This window comes from Megalops cyprinoides, chromosome 23 (genome assembly GCF_013368585.1).
Source record: "Megalops cyprinoides isolate fMegCyp1 chromosome 23, fMegCyp1.pri, whole genome shotgun sequence".
Classification (NCBI taxonomy): domain Eukaryota; kingdom Metazoa; phylum Chordata; class Actinopteri; order Elopiformes; family Megalopidae; genus Megalops; species Megalops cyprinoides.
The window spans coordinates 11,524,599-11,537,442 of NC_050605.1; the positions used below are offsets into that span (position 1 = coordinate 11,524,599).

The 12,844-nt window shown below is 45.5% G+C and overlaps 1 protein-coding gene across 3 annotated transcripts in view; it reads right to left on the reverse strand.

The window, feature by feature from the left end:
• The window catches only part of LOC118770114 (protein phosphatase 1 regulatory subunit 12A-like), a 63,973-nt gene that overhangs the window by 12,273 nt on the left and 38,856 nt on the right, over window positions 1-12,844 (reverse strand). The window contains exons 9-20 of one of the 3 annotated variants that reach the window (XM_036517555.1): window positions 12,113-12,237; window positions 9,436-9,657; window positions 8,908-9,002; window positions 7,935-8,051; window positions 6,987-7,139; window positions 6,249-6,428; window positions 5,542-5,679; window positions 4,856-4,946; window positions 3,622-3,807; window positions 2,840-3,023; window positions 1,820-1,941; window positions 1,194-1,259 (exon numbers count right to left, since the gene is read on the reverse strand). In XM_036517555.1, the coding sequence (XP_036373448.1) occupies window positions 1,194-1,259; window positions 1,820-1,941; window positions 2,840-3,023; window positions 3,622-3,807; window positions 4,856-4,946; window positions 5,542-5,679; window positions 6,249-6,428; window positions 6,987-7,139; window positions 7,935-8,051; window positions 8,908-9,002; window positions 9,436-9,657; window positions 12,113-12,237 (1,679 nt within the window). The remainder of the gene's footprint in view (window positions 1-1,193; window positions 1,260-1,819; window positions 1,942-2,839; window positions 3,024-3,621; window positions 3,808-4,855; window positions 4,947-5,541; window positions 5,680-6,248; window positions 6,429-6,986; window positions 7,140-7,934; window positions 8,052-8,907; window positions 9,003-9,435; window positions 9,658-12,112; window positions 12,238-12,844) is intronic. The other 2 variants (XM_036517556.1, XM_036517557.1) reach the window with 2 other exon arrangements.

A 12,844-nucleotide genomic window follows, 5' to 3' on the forward strand; every position in this document is an offset into this window, starting at 1 on the left:
AAAAAGCCTATTCAGTTCACATATAAATCTGCCCTGTTAGACCCATTTGGACCATCTGTGGTCAGAGTGTCTACTTGAATGGCTCCCCTGGATTTCACACGCTACCATTTACTCAAAAATCTAAATGCAACTGCTACTGATATATGCTATTATTCATTTTTTTTGTGAAATACTCCTGATGTAATAAAAAAAACTGTATATTCATCACAATACTCCTTACACAGATATATATGTCTGTGTGTATGTATGTATGTATGTATGTATGTAAGGTTTTAATATCTACTAACAGAAGTGGATTTGTCCTCAGCAAAGCAACAGGCAGCCGAATTTCCCAATGTACTGTTCCTTTACAGAGGTAAAACGTGTGCTTTTCTAACTGTTGAGAGATCATTTCCTATTTAATTTATTCCTATTACACTGCACTCAGTGTGCTGCTCCATTATGGCTGAGGCACAAGATGAGCTCGCCAGAAACAGTACAATGAGTGCACAGCCGATCTCCCGGCATCTCTGCACACTCCCCCTGCTATCTAATGAGCAGTGCCCCAAAAGAACATCCTGACCCGAACGGTAAGTGAAGGGGGAAGCCGAACCTCAGCGAGCCGCAATCTTTCCCTGATTTGCAAAGCTGAGTAAATTTAATTCATGCCTGAGTGTCTGCATTGAAGCAGAGAGGCAGCCCACTAGGGTGAAGCCCAAAGAGGTGATTATGATTGCCAAGTCTTCCAGGGCCCACTGCCATGAAAGACGGTGAAGTTAACTATTAAATTCAAACTTTTACTATACCAAAATCATGTTAGCTCAGGAACAAAAAAAACAAGATACCTGTCTGTGGAAACATCCTTGCTAACTGTTGAATTTAATGAGCTGTGCTTACAACAAATTTATTTGTTTGAACTCACCTGGGCTACTGAGCATTCATGATGGCTAGCGAGAAGATTTCAGGAAGGTAAATAATTTCAAGACGGGTCATAATTAAGGCCTTGTTTCTGTACTGGACAAATGTTTCCATAACAGAACACAGCAGTGCCAACCCCACCGCCTGTCCTTTCTTGGTGCAGGAGAGAAAGACCTCAGAGATGGAGATAATCTGGGCTTCAGAATGACAGAGCACTCAAAACGGAGAAAATGGAGCCGGAAGGGAACCCTGTGGCTAGAGGAATGTCCTCCTGGGGTGGATGAGGGTGTCGTTACCTGAGGCTCACTGCGGTTGCTACTATCCTCCGAATCCGACAGCTGCTCTGGATCGTTCTCGTCGCTCTGAAAGATGGGGAGGGAGGCGTGTCCATTTTCACGTTCATTCCGAATGACAATTTGGTCCTCTCTGAGAAACTCATTTAACACCTTATTCTAAACGTTACTAACGTCAGGAAGGAGGAAATGTCACAAGTCACGTTTGTCGTTTAATGTGAGGCTTCACAGAACCCATCAAAAAATCCACATGTTCAAATCACTCTAACATTTTTTTCATTAGGTTCATTATTGTCCTCTCTTGCAAAATAGGTATTTCAGAGCAGAAGACAGATAAAACCTACTTAACATTCATCTCAGAAAGAGTGGTGCAGCTACCCATGCTAATAAAAAAATACTGCCAACTGTAAAAATCATTTCAAGTTGGTTAGAAAAGTAAACACTTGATGGCTATATAAACTTACGGTTCATCGTGTTGCCATAAAGTGCATCTAAAACTGTATGGAGGAGTAAGGCTGTGAAAGTACTATAAGGGGAGGAGCGTGAATATTTGTGCATGTAACAGTGTGCGTATCGGTGTGCGTATCGGTGTGTGTATGCGTCTGTGTGTGCACACGTGTAGATCTTACATCTTGGGTCCAGAAGGACACTCCAGTGGAGCGTCTTTTTTCCCGCGGCCGGCGTCGATCCCGTATGGACCTGGGCTGGGACTTGTCTTCGCCCTCCTTCTCCTCGTCCTTCTTATCCGACTCTGATCAGGGCAGGGCAGGGCGTTAGTGAGGACGACAAGTCATTTATACAATACAGCTAATGAATGAAATGACATGTAAACTGCCACGCAAAAGGCTCCATCAGAGGACCCCTAGTGCAATACAACATAATGCTATTAGCGGTATGCAATGCTCCTAAAACATTTTAACTATGCAGAGCTTGAAATGAATTGTTTTCTGGCAAAAAGTGCTTGAAAGTGAATGCCAGCAAAGGCATACTCTTCATTAATGACCTTTACAATGCTCTGTACATCCAAACAATTTCTTTGGGTTTTATGTTCCCATAAAACCACACTAGGTACCTTTTAAAGTCTTTACAACCTTCAGCATTTCACCATACTGTCAAAATGAGATGCATTAAGCAGTGTGAATGACAACAATGACAGCAGTCAGCATGCTCATTTTACAGCTTATGAGTATAACTTTCTCATAAGCTGAATACCTGGTCCGACTCATGTCAGTGTGATGATGATTCTGATTCAAAACATTGCTGTGGTTGACTTAAAAGGTCCAATTTCTGTTATTCCCTCTATTTAGCTTATCCTACGTCTGCATTCAGGATATGCAAGAAATAGATGTTGTACAAACAGGAACAGCTGGCTTCTGTTCAAATACAACAAACCTAGACATCAGAAGAGGGTGGATACTATTTTGATCTCTCAATATCGGAATGTCAGTTTTAGACTGTGGCTCCAGGTCCATTCCATTCCCCAGTGTTATTGCATTAGTTTACATTAAACACAGAAATAAACGTCTACATATTAGGGCATATCTTATTGTCCTTCCAATCAAAAGCACGCTGTCCCACGGTTGGGGTTAGGAGCAGCTGAGGGATGTTTGCAGTGTCATGTCTTAGACACGAGACGCTAGCAGGCTAACCTTTCTCGGTCTCCCGCGAGGTCCTGCCATGACTGGGGTAGGCCGTGGTGATGCCGGTCAGGTTGTTGGGCCTATTGAGGGAGCTGGAGGAATAGAGAGAGCTGCCGGATGTGGACAGCGAGGTCGTGGAGGCCGGCGTGGTGGCGGCGGCCGAGGTGCTGGATGGCCGGTAGCGCTGGTACGTCTGAGGAGAGACGGGGGGGCCTTGGTGTTAATGTTTACCGTCCATGACCACAGAAGCCGTAACAGCGCAATGTTGCTTAGTGAATGCAACTAACACAACTGGAGAATGACACTGTACCCTTCTAAAGGCTAGGTGGTGCTTTGGCACTCTGAATACAACAAGGACCATTCTAAGAACATGACCTGAAGCAGTCATGTGGGCAGCAGTGTAGCATAGTGGTTAAGTAGCAGGACTCGTAACTGAAAGGTTGCCGGTTCAATTCCCTGCTGAGGCACTGTTGCTGTACCCTTGGACAAGGCACTTAATCCACAACTGCCTCAGTAAATATCCAGCTAGACAAATGGATAACATTGTAAAAAACTGTAACCAATGTAAGTCGCTCTGGATAAGAGCGTCTGCTGAATGCCAATAATGTAATGTAAAGTGACGGTAAAAGGACTAGACCACAAAAAGGACTACAGATCACAAAATAAAAGTCTTTCAAATTCAAACTCCTGTAATTCAAGCTGTAATGAGTTTGAATTTGAGGAATTTGAGGAGAGACAGCAGGGGCAATTGCATATGAGATCTAAGCGAGGCGAAGGTCGCAGACGCTGACCTCTTCAAAGCTGCGGTAGCGTGACCTGTAGTCATCCTCCTTGGTCTCGGTCTCTTTCTTCTCCTCCTGCTTTTCCTTGTCCTGCTTCTCCTTCTCCTCCTTCTCCTTCTCCTCGTCCCGAGTCCTGGTGGGGCGGCTCCGACCGATGGTCTTCTCCGCCTCCTGGAGGTCGGTCAGGGTCACGCCCTGTAAAGGCCACAGGCCCACAGCTTTAGTGACATCAAAAGGCTGACAGGATGGTGAGGAGGGAGTGGCACACAGATTGTGCATTCAGGCTGGCCTGCAGGGTTGTTTGGATATGACTACGCTGCAGTGTGACTGAAGTGATACCTTAATTCTTCATAAGAGGGGAAGTATTCCACAAACATTATGCGGCAAAAGGCAAAAGTGACTGTGGCAGTGTGAGAAAATAAAATCCATGGAAAATGTGCTGCTGGATATGGTAAGAACTGACAAATCAGCTTTGTAAGGGCTTCTCATTGTGTGCTCTGCCTGTCCAACCAGACGTTTTCTCTGGGGTTCATTTACAAATAGTTACAAGAGTTTTTCTTGGAACTTAAAATCTGTTCCGAGCTCCAGCTGGATACAGATGATAAATGATAAATGACAGGCAAAATAGTAACTACTTGTCCAAAAACAGGCACAGATGCCCTTCAAGAACACAGTGCACTCAAAGATGAGTTCATTAAGAAGTACTACAGAAAAAAAGGGAAAAAATCTGAGCTCTCTGTGGACATTCTGTTGTTTAAAAAAGGAAAGAACAGTACCATGCTAATCTGCGATGAATTCTCTTAAAGCCATGGAATGGAAAAACACATTCTCCCTTTTATATATCAAATAAACATGCACAATCAATGCAATAAAGAGGCATATAATCTAATAACCGGATTCACCGAAACAGAGCCGTGCCACGTCTTTGGTTTTTATTACACAAACATTAGTGGCAGCATGGAAACATTACCACGCAGGAAAGAGCAGGAACTGCCCAATCTCCGATGGCTCGTAAATAAGCATCTACCCATAAAGCTTTGCCGCATTACGGAAATGACCTCGTTTTCCACGAGATGTAATGATTTACATGGAAACCTAATTGGTTTACCCTAAAATCAAAAGGAATGACAACAATGGCCATTATTCTGCGATCCAAATAAAGTGCACATTGTTGGGCCTTGCTTGGGGGGTTCCCCCCCCAGAGGTGCAGTGGCAGGCAAACGCAGAGCAAAACGGGGCTTGCCTGGGTGGACCTTCTCGACTGCCTCGCCTGCCTGGACCGGGCTTTCCTCTGGGATTCAGACTCTTCATCCCGAACAGGAGTGAGGTACGATCTGGCCGAGAAACAGACACACACAGACACAGACTTACCCCCAAATGAACAGCCTCTCCACAAGAGTTAAAAAGTCAAATGCAACATCGGAACATAAATGTGAACGCTGGGAGCTCCCCCACAAGCAAACATTTTCCTGTAGGTTTCCTACAATGTCCAAGAAAACAGGCGTATCCGTTTTCTTTTTTTTGTTTTAAAGCACAACCTTTATACTATATAAAATATATATCCACAGTGGCTGACACACATTGCTTCGCTTGTGAAAGTGCGTCAGTTTTAACAGTTTAACAATACTCCTTATAAGGAAATCCTGAACAGCCAAGGCCTGAAATAATCCCTCAACATGTGGCTTATTTCAGTGACTTCTCTAATCACAAAGAATTGTTATTGTTCGACCGAGCACAGAGGAGCAAATGCTCACTTTTAATACATATTGTCTAAGTTCAAGATGAGTAAGGTTACTGACAACTTCTGACATACCATTCACTAAATAAGGGTGGACAACATCTGAGTATAAAAAAAACACCACAGTGCTGCTGTTATTTGGCACACTCCCGCTGGTGGTGTGAACGCGTGTTTGCGTGTGCCTCTCTGACCTGCGTCTTTCCCGGCTTTCGATGGGCAGCACGGTGCCGGTGGTGGACGTGGTGGTGGTGGTAGAGGCTGTATTTACAATTGTAGGAATGACTGTCGCAGACTCCTTCTCCTTCTCCGCACTGTCCTCTGTCCAGAACCTGTGCGGGGGAAGCAGGGGTCTCCCACTCAGTTCCTGGCTGTCGCTCCCCTCCCAACCCAAACGTATACAGCCAATTGTCTAGTCAAAGTAGACAATTGGCTGGACACGTTTATATCTGAACCTTAATGAATGCACAAAGAACAATACTTTCATCTGTGGTTTATTATTTGTAAATACTTGCAAACATTTCATAAATCCCATTTGCCCAGTTGGGTGTTCAGAATCAACACTGCAAGGACTGAATCCATGAATAATCATCTTCGAAGAGTCGTGAATCTTTGGTCATTATCACTGTGCATGTATACATGCTGCTTATAAATTCAGGGCCATAATCAGTGCATGTGTACATGCTGGTTATAAATCCTAGGCTATGGTCACTGTGCATGTGTACCTGCCGGTTATGAATTCTGGGCCATAATCACTGTGTATGTGTACCTGCCGGTTATGAATTCTGGGCCATAATCACTGTGTATGTGTACCTGCCGGTTATGAATTCTGGGCCATAATCACTGTGTATGTGTACCTGCCGGTTATGAATTCTGGGCCATAATCACTGTGTGTGTGTACCTGCTGGTAAGGCTGGAGGAGCCAGTACGGGTGGAGGAGGAGCCAGAGGTGGACAGCAAACCCCGGTGGCCGGTGGGCGAGGTAACAGAGGTGGTGGAGGAGGTGGAGGTGGAGGAGGAGGCGGTGGAGGAGGTGACACCGGAGCCAAGTGTGTCATCAAACCTCCTGCCGAACGAGCCACTAAGGACACACAAGTGGAGAGTCAGAGATACAGAAAGATTGGGGGGGGTAGAGGTAGAGGGGGAGAAAGTGATAATGGTAGGCATGGACAGAGAGAGGGGAGGGATGGAGGAGGAGAGTGAGGTAGAGAAAGAAAAATTAAGGTAGAAAAGAATGGCAGGAGACGCTGGTTAGTGGGGGGGGTGTGGATGGAGGGAGAAAGAAAAAGAGACGAGGAAGAGAAAGAAAGAGGGAGGGGAGAAATTTCTTGGGAATGATACGTTTTCTCTTGTGTTATTCCCAGTCAAGTTTAATGCATATAATGCATGCAAAAAGATCTGCAAACAGATTTCCATGAAATTAAGTCTCAACCAAAACCAAAGACAGCATTTACATCAAGTGAACAGTGGAACTGAGATAAGAGGAGAAACACAGATGGCAGAAAATGCCTGCACTACAACCATGAATATTCATCAGAACGAAACCTCTTTTCAATGCAAGAGCAATTCCACAAACACAGAGAAAAGAGCTGAGCACGTAGCAAAGATGAACAGCTAGCAGATGCAGCTGGGCCAGTACCTTCTATAGATGCTGTAAGACTGGTACTGGGATGAGGGCGATTGCCAGGGTTTAGTGCTACAGGTATTAGGGTCCAAGCTGGTGGCGGACGAAGACTTTGCCGGCACGTCTCTAGCACTGCTGCTCCGCCCTATCGCTAGCGAGTGGGACGTGCTGGCATGCGCGCCGGGCGAGAGAAGCATGTTAACACACACACACACACACACACACACACAGAACTAAGCACAAAACTACCGTGGCCTCACTGGTCCTGCCTTTATTTTGAGTCGGCTGCTTTGGGAATATCAATAGTGAGGAGCTGACCAGACTGGGAGCCCTCTACATAGTCCAGAAGCTCTTTGTACCTCACCATTAATATTATTATGTTATCTGCTCGGCAGACGCCCTTGTCCACGGTGACACAAAGGGCTTACGTTTTACAAATGGTGTATTAATGCAGCAGAATACCAGAGGGTATGACGACAGTGCGCCATCAGGTAAGCAAACCGGTAACCCTCTGCGTACAAAAGCACTGATGTCTATATATAGTTAATGAAAAGTACACAGCCTAAAAGAATTCAGGCAGGACCAAGAGAAGTCATGCGAAAGAGACAGGTCATGACAAAAGACACTTTGAAAGAAAAGCATTTTGCTCATTGGTAGGGTGAGTCTTGATGATTCATACACGGTATGAACCAACATTAATGGAAGCATTTATCATGCATACTCATGACATCGTCTACGGTAACAAGGCACGCAGCTTAACAAGAGGCTAAACGAGCTGCTTTGCTTATGCTACCTAAATGAACGGTTAGTTTTATGTTATATATGGTTACGAAACTCTACAGCCTAAAAGCCACTATGCTGCATTAAAATGAATGGATGACGATGGGGAAATAAACCGCGCCACTCTGAGTGAATGGCGATTCAGAAGCACAGGTAGACAACGCTAGTCTATGAGAGCCAAACCTTCGCTGGTAGCTGGGCGCTTTGTTCAGGGAAGTGCTTCCTTCAGTGTTCTTCATGTCCTCCTCCCAGCGCCTCCTGGTGTAGGAGCCACTACGCACCAGACTAGCAGCAGAGTCCCTGGGAACCAGAATCTACAATAGCACCCGGGCTCCACACAAGCATCTATACTGGACTTCTGTTTTTGAACTGCAGCACAGATAAAGGATCACCACAGACTACTGCCTCCATTCCGCGATCTGTCTGACTAACCTGGCTTCGTCCTCGATCCTACCTGATAATTAAAGCTATCATAACTTTTTCTTTCAGTTACAGTTTAACACAATAAAGTGGGCGGTTGCTGACATCGATATCGAAAAATGTTAGCACTTTGTCACAATTTGAATTCATTGCTTCAAATTAAGTGCAAAAAGTTTTAGTTTGTGCGAATGATCTGGTCTATATCTACAGTTTACAAAACAGCAACTAAACCTACATCTTCTGTCTTAGACCTCTGAAACACTGACAGATTTCAGCTTTGCCTTTGTGAGAGACTTGAGGTACAATTAACTTACTGCATGTTCAGGGCTGTATTTCCATTTCAAATTACATAAAAGCTGAATCACAAATGTGTTTGGTAGGCAGCCTTTGGTCACTGTCCTTTACAGTCTCCAAGTCACAAGTCTAAATCCATCTCACATAATATTTACTCTGGTTTGAAAGACTCCGCAAATGCAGGTGAGCAGCAGCAGAAGCCCACACGACATGCACAGCACTGCAGAGCTCAGGCGGAGATAGATGGCGCTCCCAACCACTGATCCTGGAGCTGTTTGAAACTGGCTGGGGCCTAGACTGGGGTAAGACTAGCCAATCCTGGATCGGTGTGTGGGAGCGCTATATACCCAGATCACAGAGCTCACACGCTGTGTGAGGAGCAGTGGACACTGTTCTCTGTGAGTCGCCTCTCCCCATCTCCCAACACGGTGCTAATTTTCACCTGTTCTCCTTCTCATCCATGTCCGATGTACTCGCCAATCTCCTGGAGGGGATCGTAGGGGCGACATAGGCCAGCCGCGTGCCTTTGTCTTTTTCCTGCGGAAAGCACAGATCGACTCAGCTACACATGAGCGCCAATTAAATTTGAATTTGGTTCCAAGTCAACAGCACTAAAGATTTTGAACACTTTTCGGTAAGTCACGTGGACTGCACTGAATAAAAAAAGCCATAAGTGACAAATTTGAGGCTGTTGCGTCACAGTTTGCATTTAATCTAATAATGGATTTGCTTCTCAGGATCAAACAATACGATGCTGGAGCCCATTGAAAAATGATTTTGCAATGGTTTAGAGATTACATCTGGAGGACTCACAATATAATTTTTATCTAATGGATCCACTTCTATGTCTATTTGTAGACCACCGCTGGTCAGGCTGTGCTGTGTCTGCACACTGCTGTAGAACCACAAAAGCCTAAACTGGTGATCAAATGTGCAGGAGACACAAAGTGACCCAGGGACGCGTGCTGACCTTGTCCTTGTCCTTGTTGTCCAGAGTGGAGGACAGGCGGGGGCTGGAGGCGGAGCGCATGACGCCGGAGGTGTCCTTCTCCTTCTGCGCCTCCTTGGCGGCCGTGATCTCCGCCAGCGCCCCGTAGCTGCCGGTCTTCCGCAGGCCCTGGCGCCAGGAGGCCGGAGACTCGTCCTTCCGCTCCTCCTCTTTGGGGGAGACCTTTCCAGTGGGAGAGGCCAGCTGAGGAGGCATGCGGGGCAATAGTGTTAATGGTCGCATATAAACAGACTTGACCTGAACATACTTTCAGCTCCAGATTTAGCTACTGCTGTCTATTGTCTTTTTAAATCTTAATTGACTTCAGTCTGGCTGATGACCAAAGTGATGCGAAGGTTCCAGAGTGCTAGAATGAGTATCCTGAGGCTGTTCATATTGAATCTTTTCCGGCCTTCCAGGACTCAAGACTTTGAAGGGCCTCGGTCCAGCCTGTGAGAGGAACTTGCAGGCCTGGAATTGCTCAGAGAAGCTACTGCCACATTTAAACCAGGACAGTTCATGTTTAATATAATTTCTAGCCTGTAATATGCTGGTTTTTCCTAACTTTAATGTATTACAAACTCCTCCTCACCTAATGCAAAAGGTGCTAGTCAATTACTACTGCAAGTGTGACACTGAACACAAACCACCTTGTAACGTTCACGTGATTCCCACAGAAAATGCAAAAGACGCCAACTGGAAAAGCACACGGGCTGCATGCCGATGAATGACCAATGACACCTGGTCAACGTGTTAACGGAGGCATGCAGAAAACCAGTGAGCGGAAAGACGTTGAGGTTAGTGTGGTCGTGAGTGAGATCAAGGTGATCAAGGAAGCAGCCGCAGGTGGGGCGGGGTGACAGAGGGGGAGGGGGAGGGGGGCAGAACTCAGGGGCACACCAATGTCTCACCATCGGTTTTTTGGGCACAAGAGAAATGCCAGTTTTGCGCAAGCCCTGACGCCATAGTGCAGGATCGCTTGGCTCCATCACAGCCATGAGAGGAGTAATTAAATCAGACTAAACCAATCGAGACAAGACCAGTGATGAGAGAGGGATGGGGAGCGACAACAAAGAGCAGCAGAGAAAACACAGTTCATGGAGGAAAGAGAGAGTGAAAGAAAGAGAAAAAGAGCAGGCAAAAAGAGCGAGACAAAAAAAAAGCGATGTGGGCAGCTTCAACCGAGCGCGTGCGACAATCTTCGTCCCCAGGAACGCCGTCAAAATAGCACTGACATCACAGCCAGCTCCAAACTGGAATAGACAGGAGATTAACTGCTAGCTTTCTGAACTGTCTTTGCACATGGTCACTGGAACATTCAGGCCGTGTGATGTGCGTGCTGGGCTGGACAGCGATGGAAATTAACCGTCTGTTCCACCACGGAAAAGAATCGCTACGATTTGATCTCTGTCTGAACTGCTGATTGACATTTCTGCAGGACACACCCGGGCCTTACTGTAGATGAGGCCGTGGCTTACAGCACTCAGGAAACAATCAGGAGAAAAGGGCTAAATTTGGAATCACATTTCCCTTTCCTTTTCTGTGCGTGAGCAGATGGGAATTCAAAGGCCTGCGAGGGGGAAGAAGGAAAACTGCGTTTTCTAACAGGCCGAGATAGAGAAGGGTCACACAAAACCAGCTGCTTTTTATAAGCAGACCACTTCATAAGTGAGCCTTAATAGGTGCCCCTTTTAGATGGATGTGTATATGTGTTTGTAGCAATGATTTTCACCACTGTAAGCAAAGCACTTTTTGCAATGACTCTTTTGAGCAAAGCATACTGTGTTTTGTTCCTTCTACAATCTTCTGAGTACACCAACCAATATGCTAGAGTGGTATTAAAGTGGTATAATCCTTGAATATTAAGCGTGATTGCAGAGAGTGCAGTAGTGATTCTCCTGGCTGCAGTGCCAGGTTTTTCCTGCAGAGGGCAGCAGCTGCACAGGAAGCGGTGTAGGCCGAGCAAAGAGTGCTGTGGTTCTCGGAACTGAGCTCTAATCCCTGTGACGTCCACCTCCCAACATCCCGCCTACTGTACCGACTATGACTGTACTCCTGGGAATCGTGGCTCTACACAGCCTTCATATTGGTTGTAGAGACCAGCTTTATATACTTTATACCCAGTTTTATATATCCTGTATCCATACTATCCACACTACATTCAGTCTAGACCTCCATGACAGTGCTTAGCTTGCTCTGCACTGACTACAGCAGTCTGTTAACATCCCTGTGACATTCAATACATCACATTTAACATTGAATATAAAACCTTAAATACTGTCCAAGCATGAAATTGGTTTTCGCAATGCGGTCTTTCATCACACGAAGAAAATGGATTACACTGACTTGCCACAGCTGATTTGACAAACCATTCGGGTATATGAGAGCTGTTGGGTATACCGTCTCACATGTAAACGTACTGCAGATGGCTGACACTGGTTGTCATGGTAACACCTCAACGCAGTTCAGTCATATTCCAAAAGGACTTCGTCCCACCTGCAGAACAGAATCCTAACACTACCAATGGTTGGGCTATTCTGATTCTGAGATGTGTAGCCATCCCCTGAGCGCCAATCACAGAGCATCTGAACCAATCAATGACAAGACATTTTTAACCTACCATGATGGAGGGAGGAGGGGATGGGAAGAGCAAGCATACCTTTTTCACTGGGGAGGTGGGGGTCGCCTGGTTGGTCGGCGTGGTTGGTGAGGACACCGTCACGCTGACAGGCGGTGTCGCTGTGCTGTTGCTGTTGTTTGCAGGTGCAGAGGACTTGCTCTTGTCTGGAGGGAGGGACAGTCAACTTAAGAAGACAGACTACAATAACCCAACAGGTTACTCCCTACATATTATTTCTGGAATCACACTTAAGGCACTGAGGGTGGTTCTGTGAGAAGTGAGAGAATGTTTAGTGGTACAAGGTTAAAGGCGTTCATAAATATGTGCTGCCACTGACCTGATATGTGCAAGATAGATCAAACTGAGACCCTTCCCCAGGTTCTATATTCAAATATATTTATATTTCAAATAAATTTCATGATCCAGTCAGACATACTGTTAGTGTTACTAATATACAGTGAACAAGTGATTTAGTTGTGTACTGTATAAACTGTAAATATATTTCATGTTATTATGAAGATAACTATCAATTACACTGTTGACACTTAGACTATTACTTTCTGTCTATTTTCTTGATCTAAATCTCAGTTTCAGCCAGTGATCACCAGCACTGTAAATGCATTAAAGGACTCAGGCAGAGTCTCCCACGGGAAGAACACAGTTTTATGTCTGAGAGACTGTGACACTGCAGTGTAGCACACTGACGTGGTTAGTTAGCTGAGACAGTACATATGTCAAGATTGGACTCTCTCCAGTACACGTATTCATCAT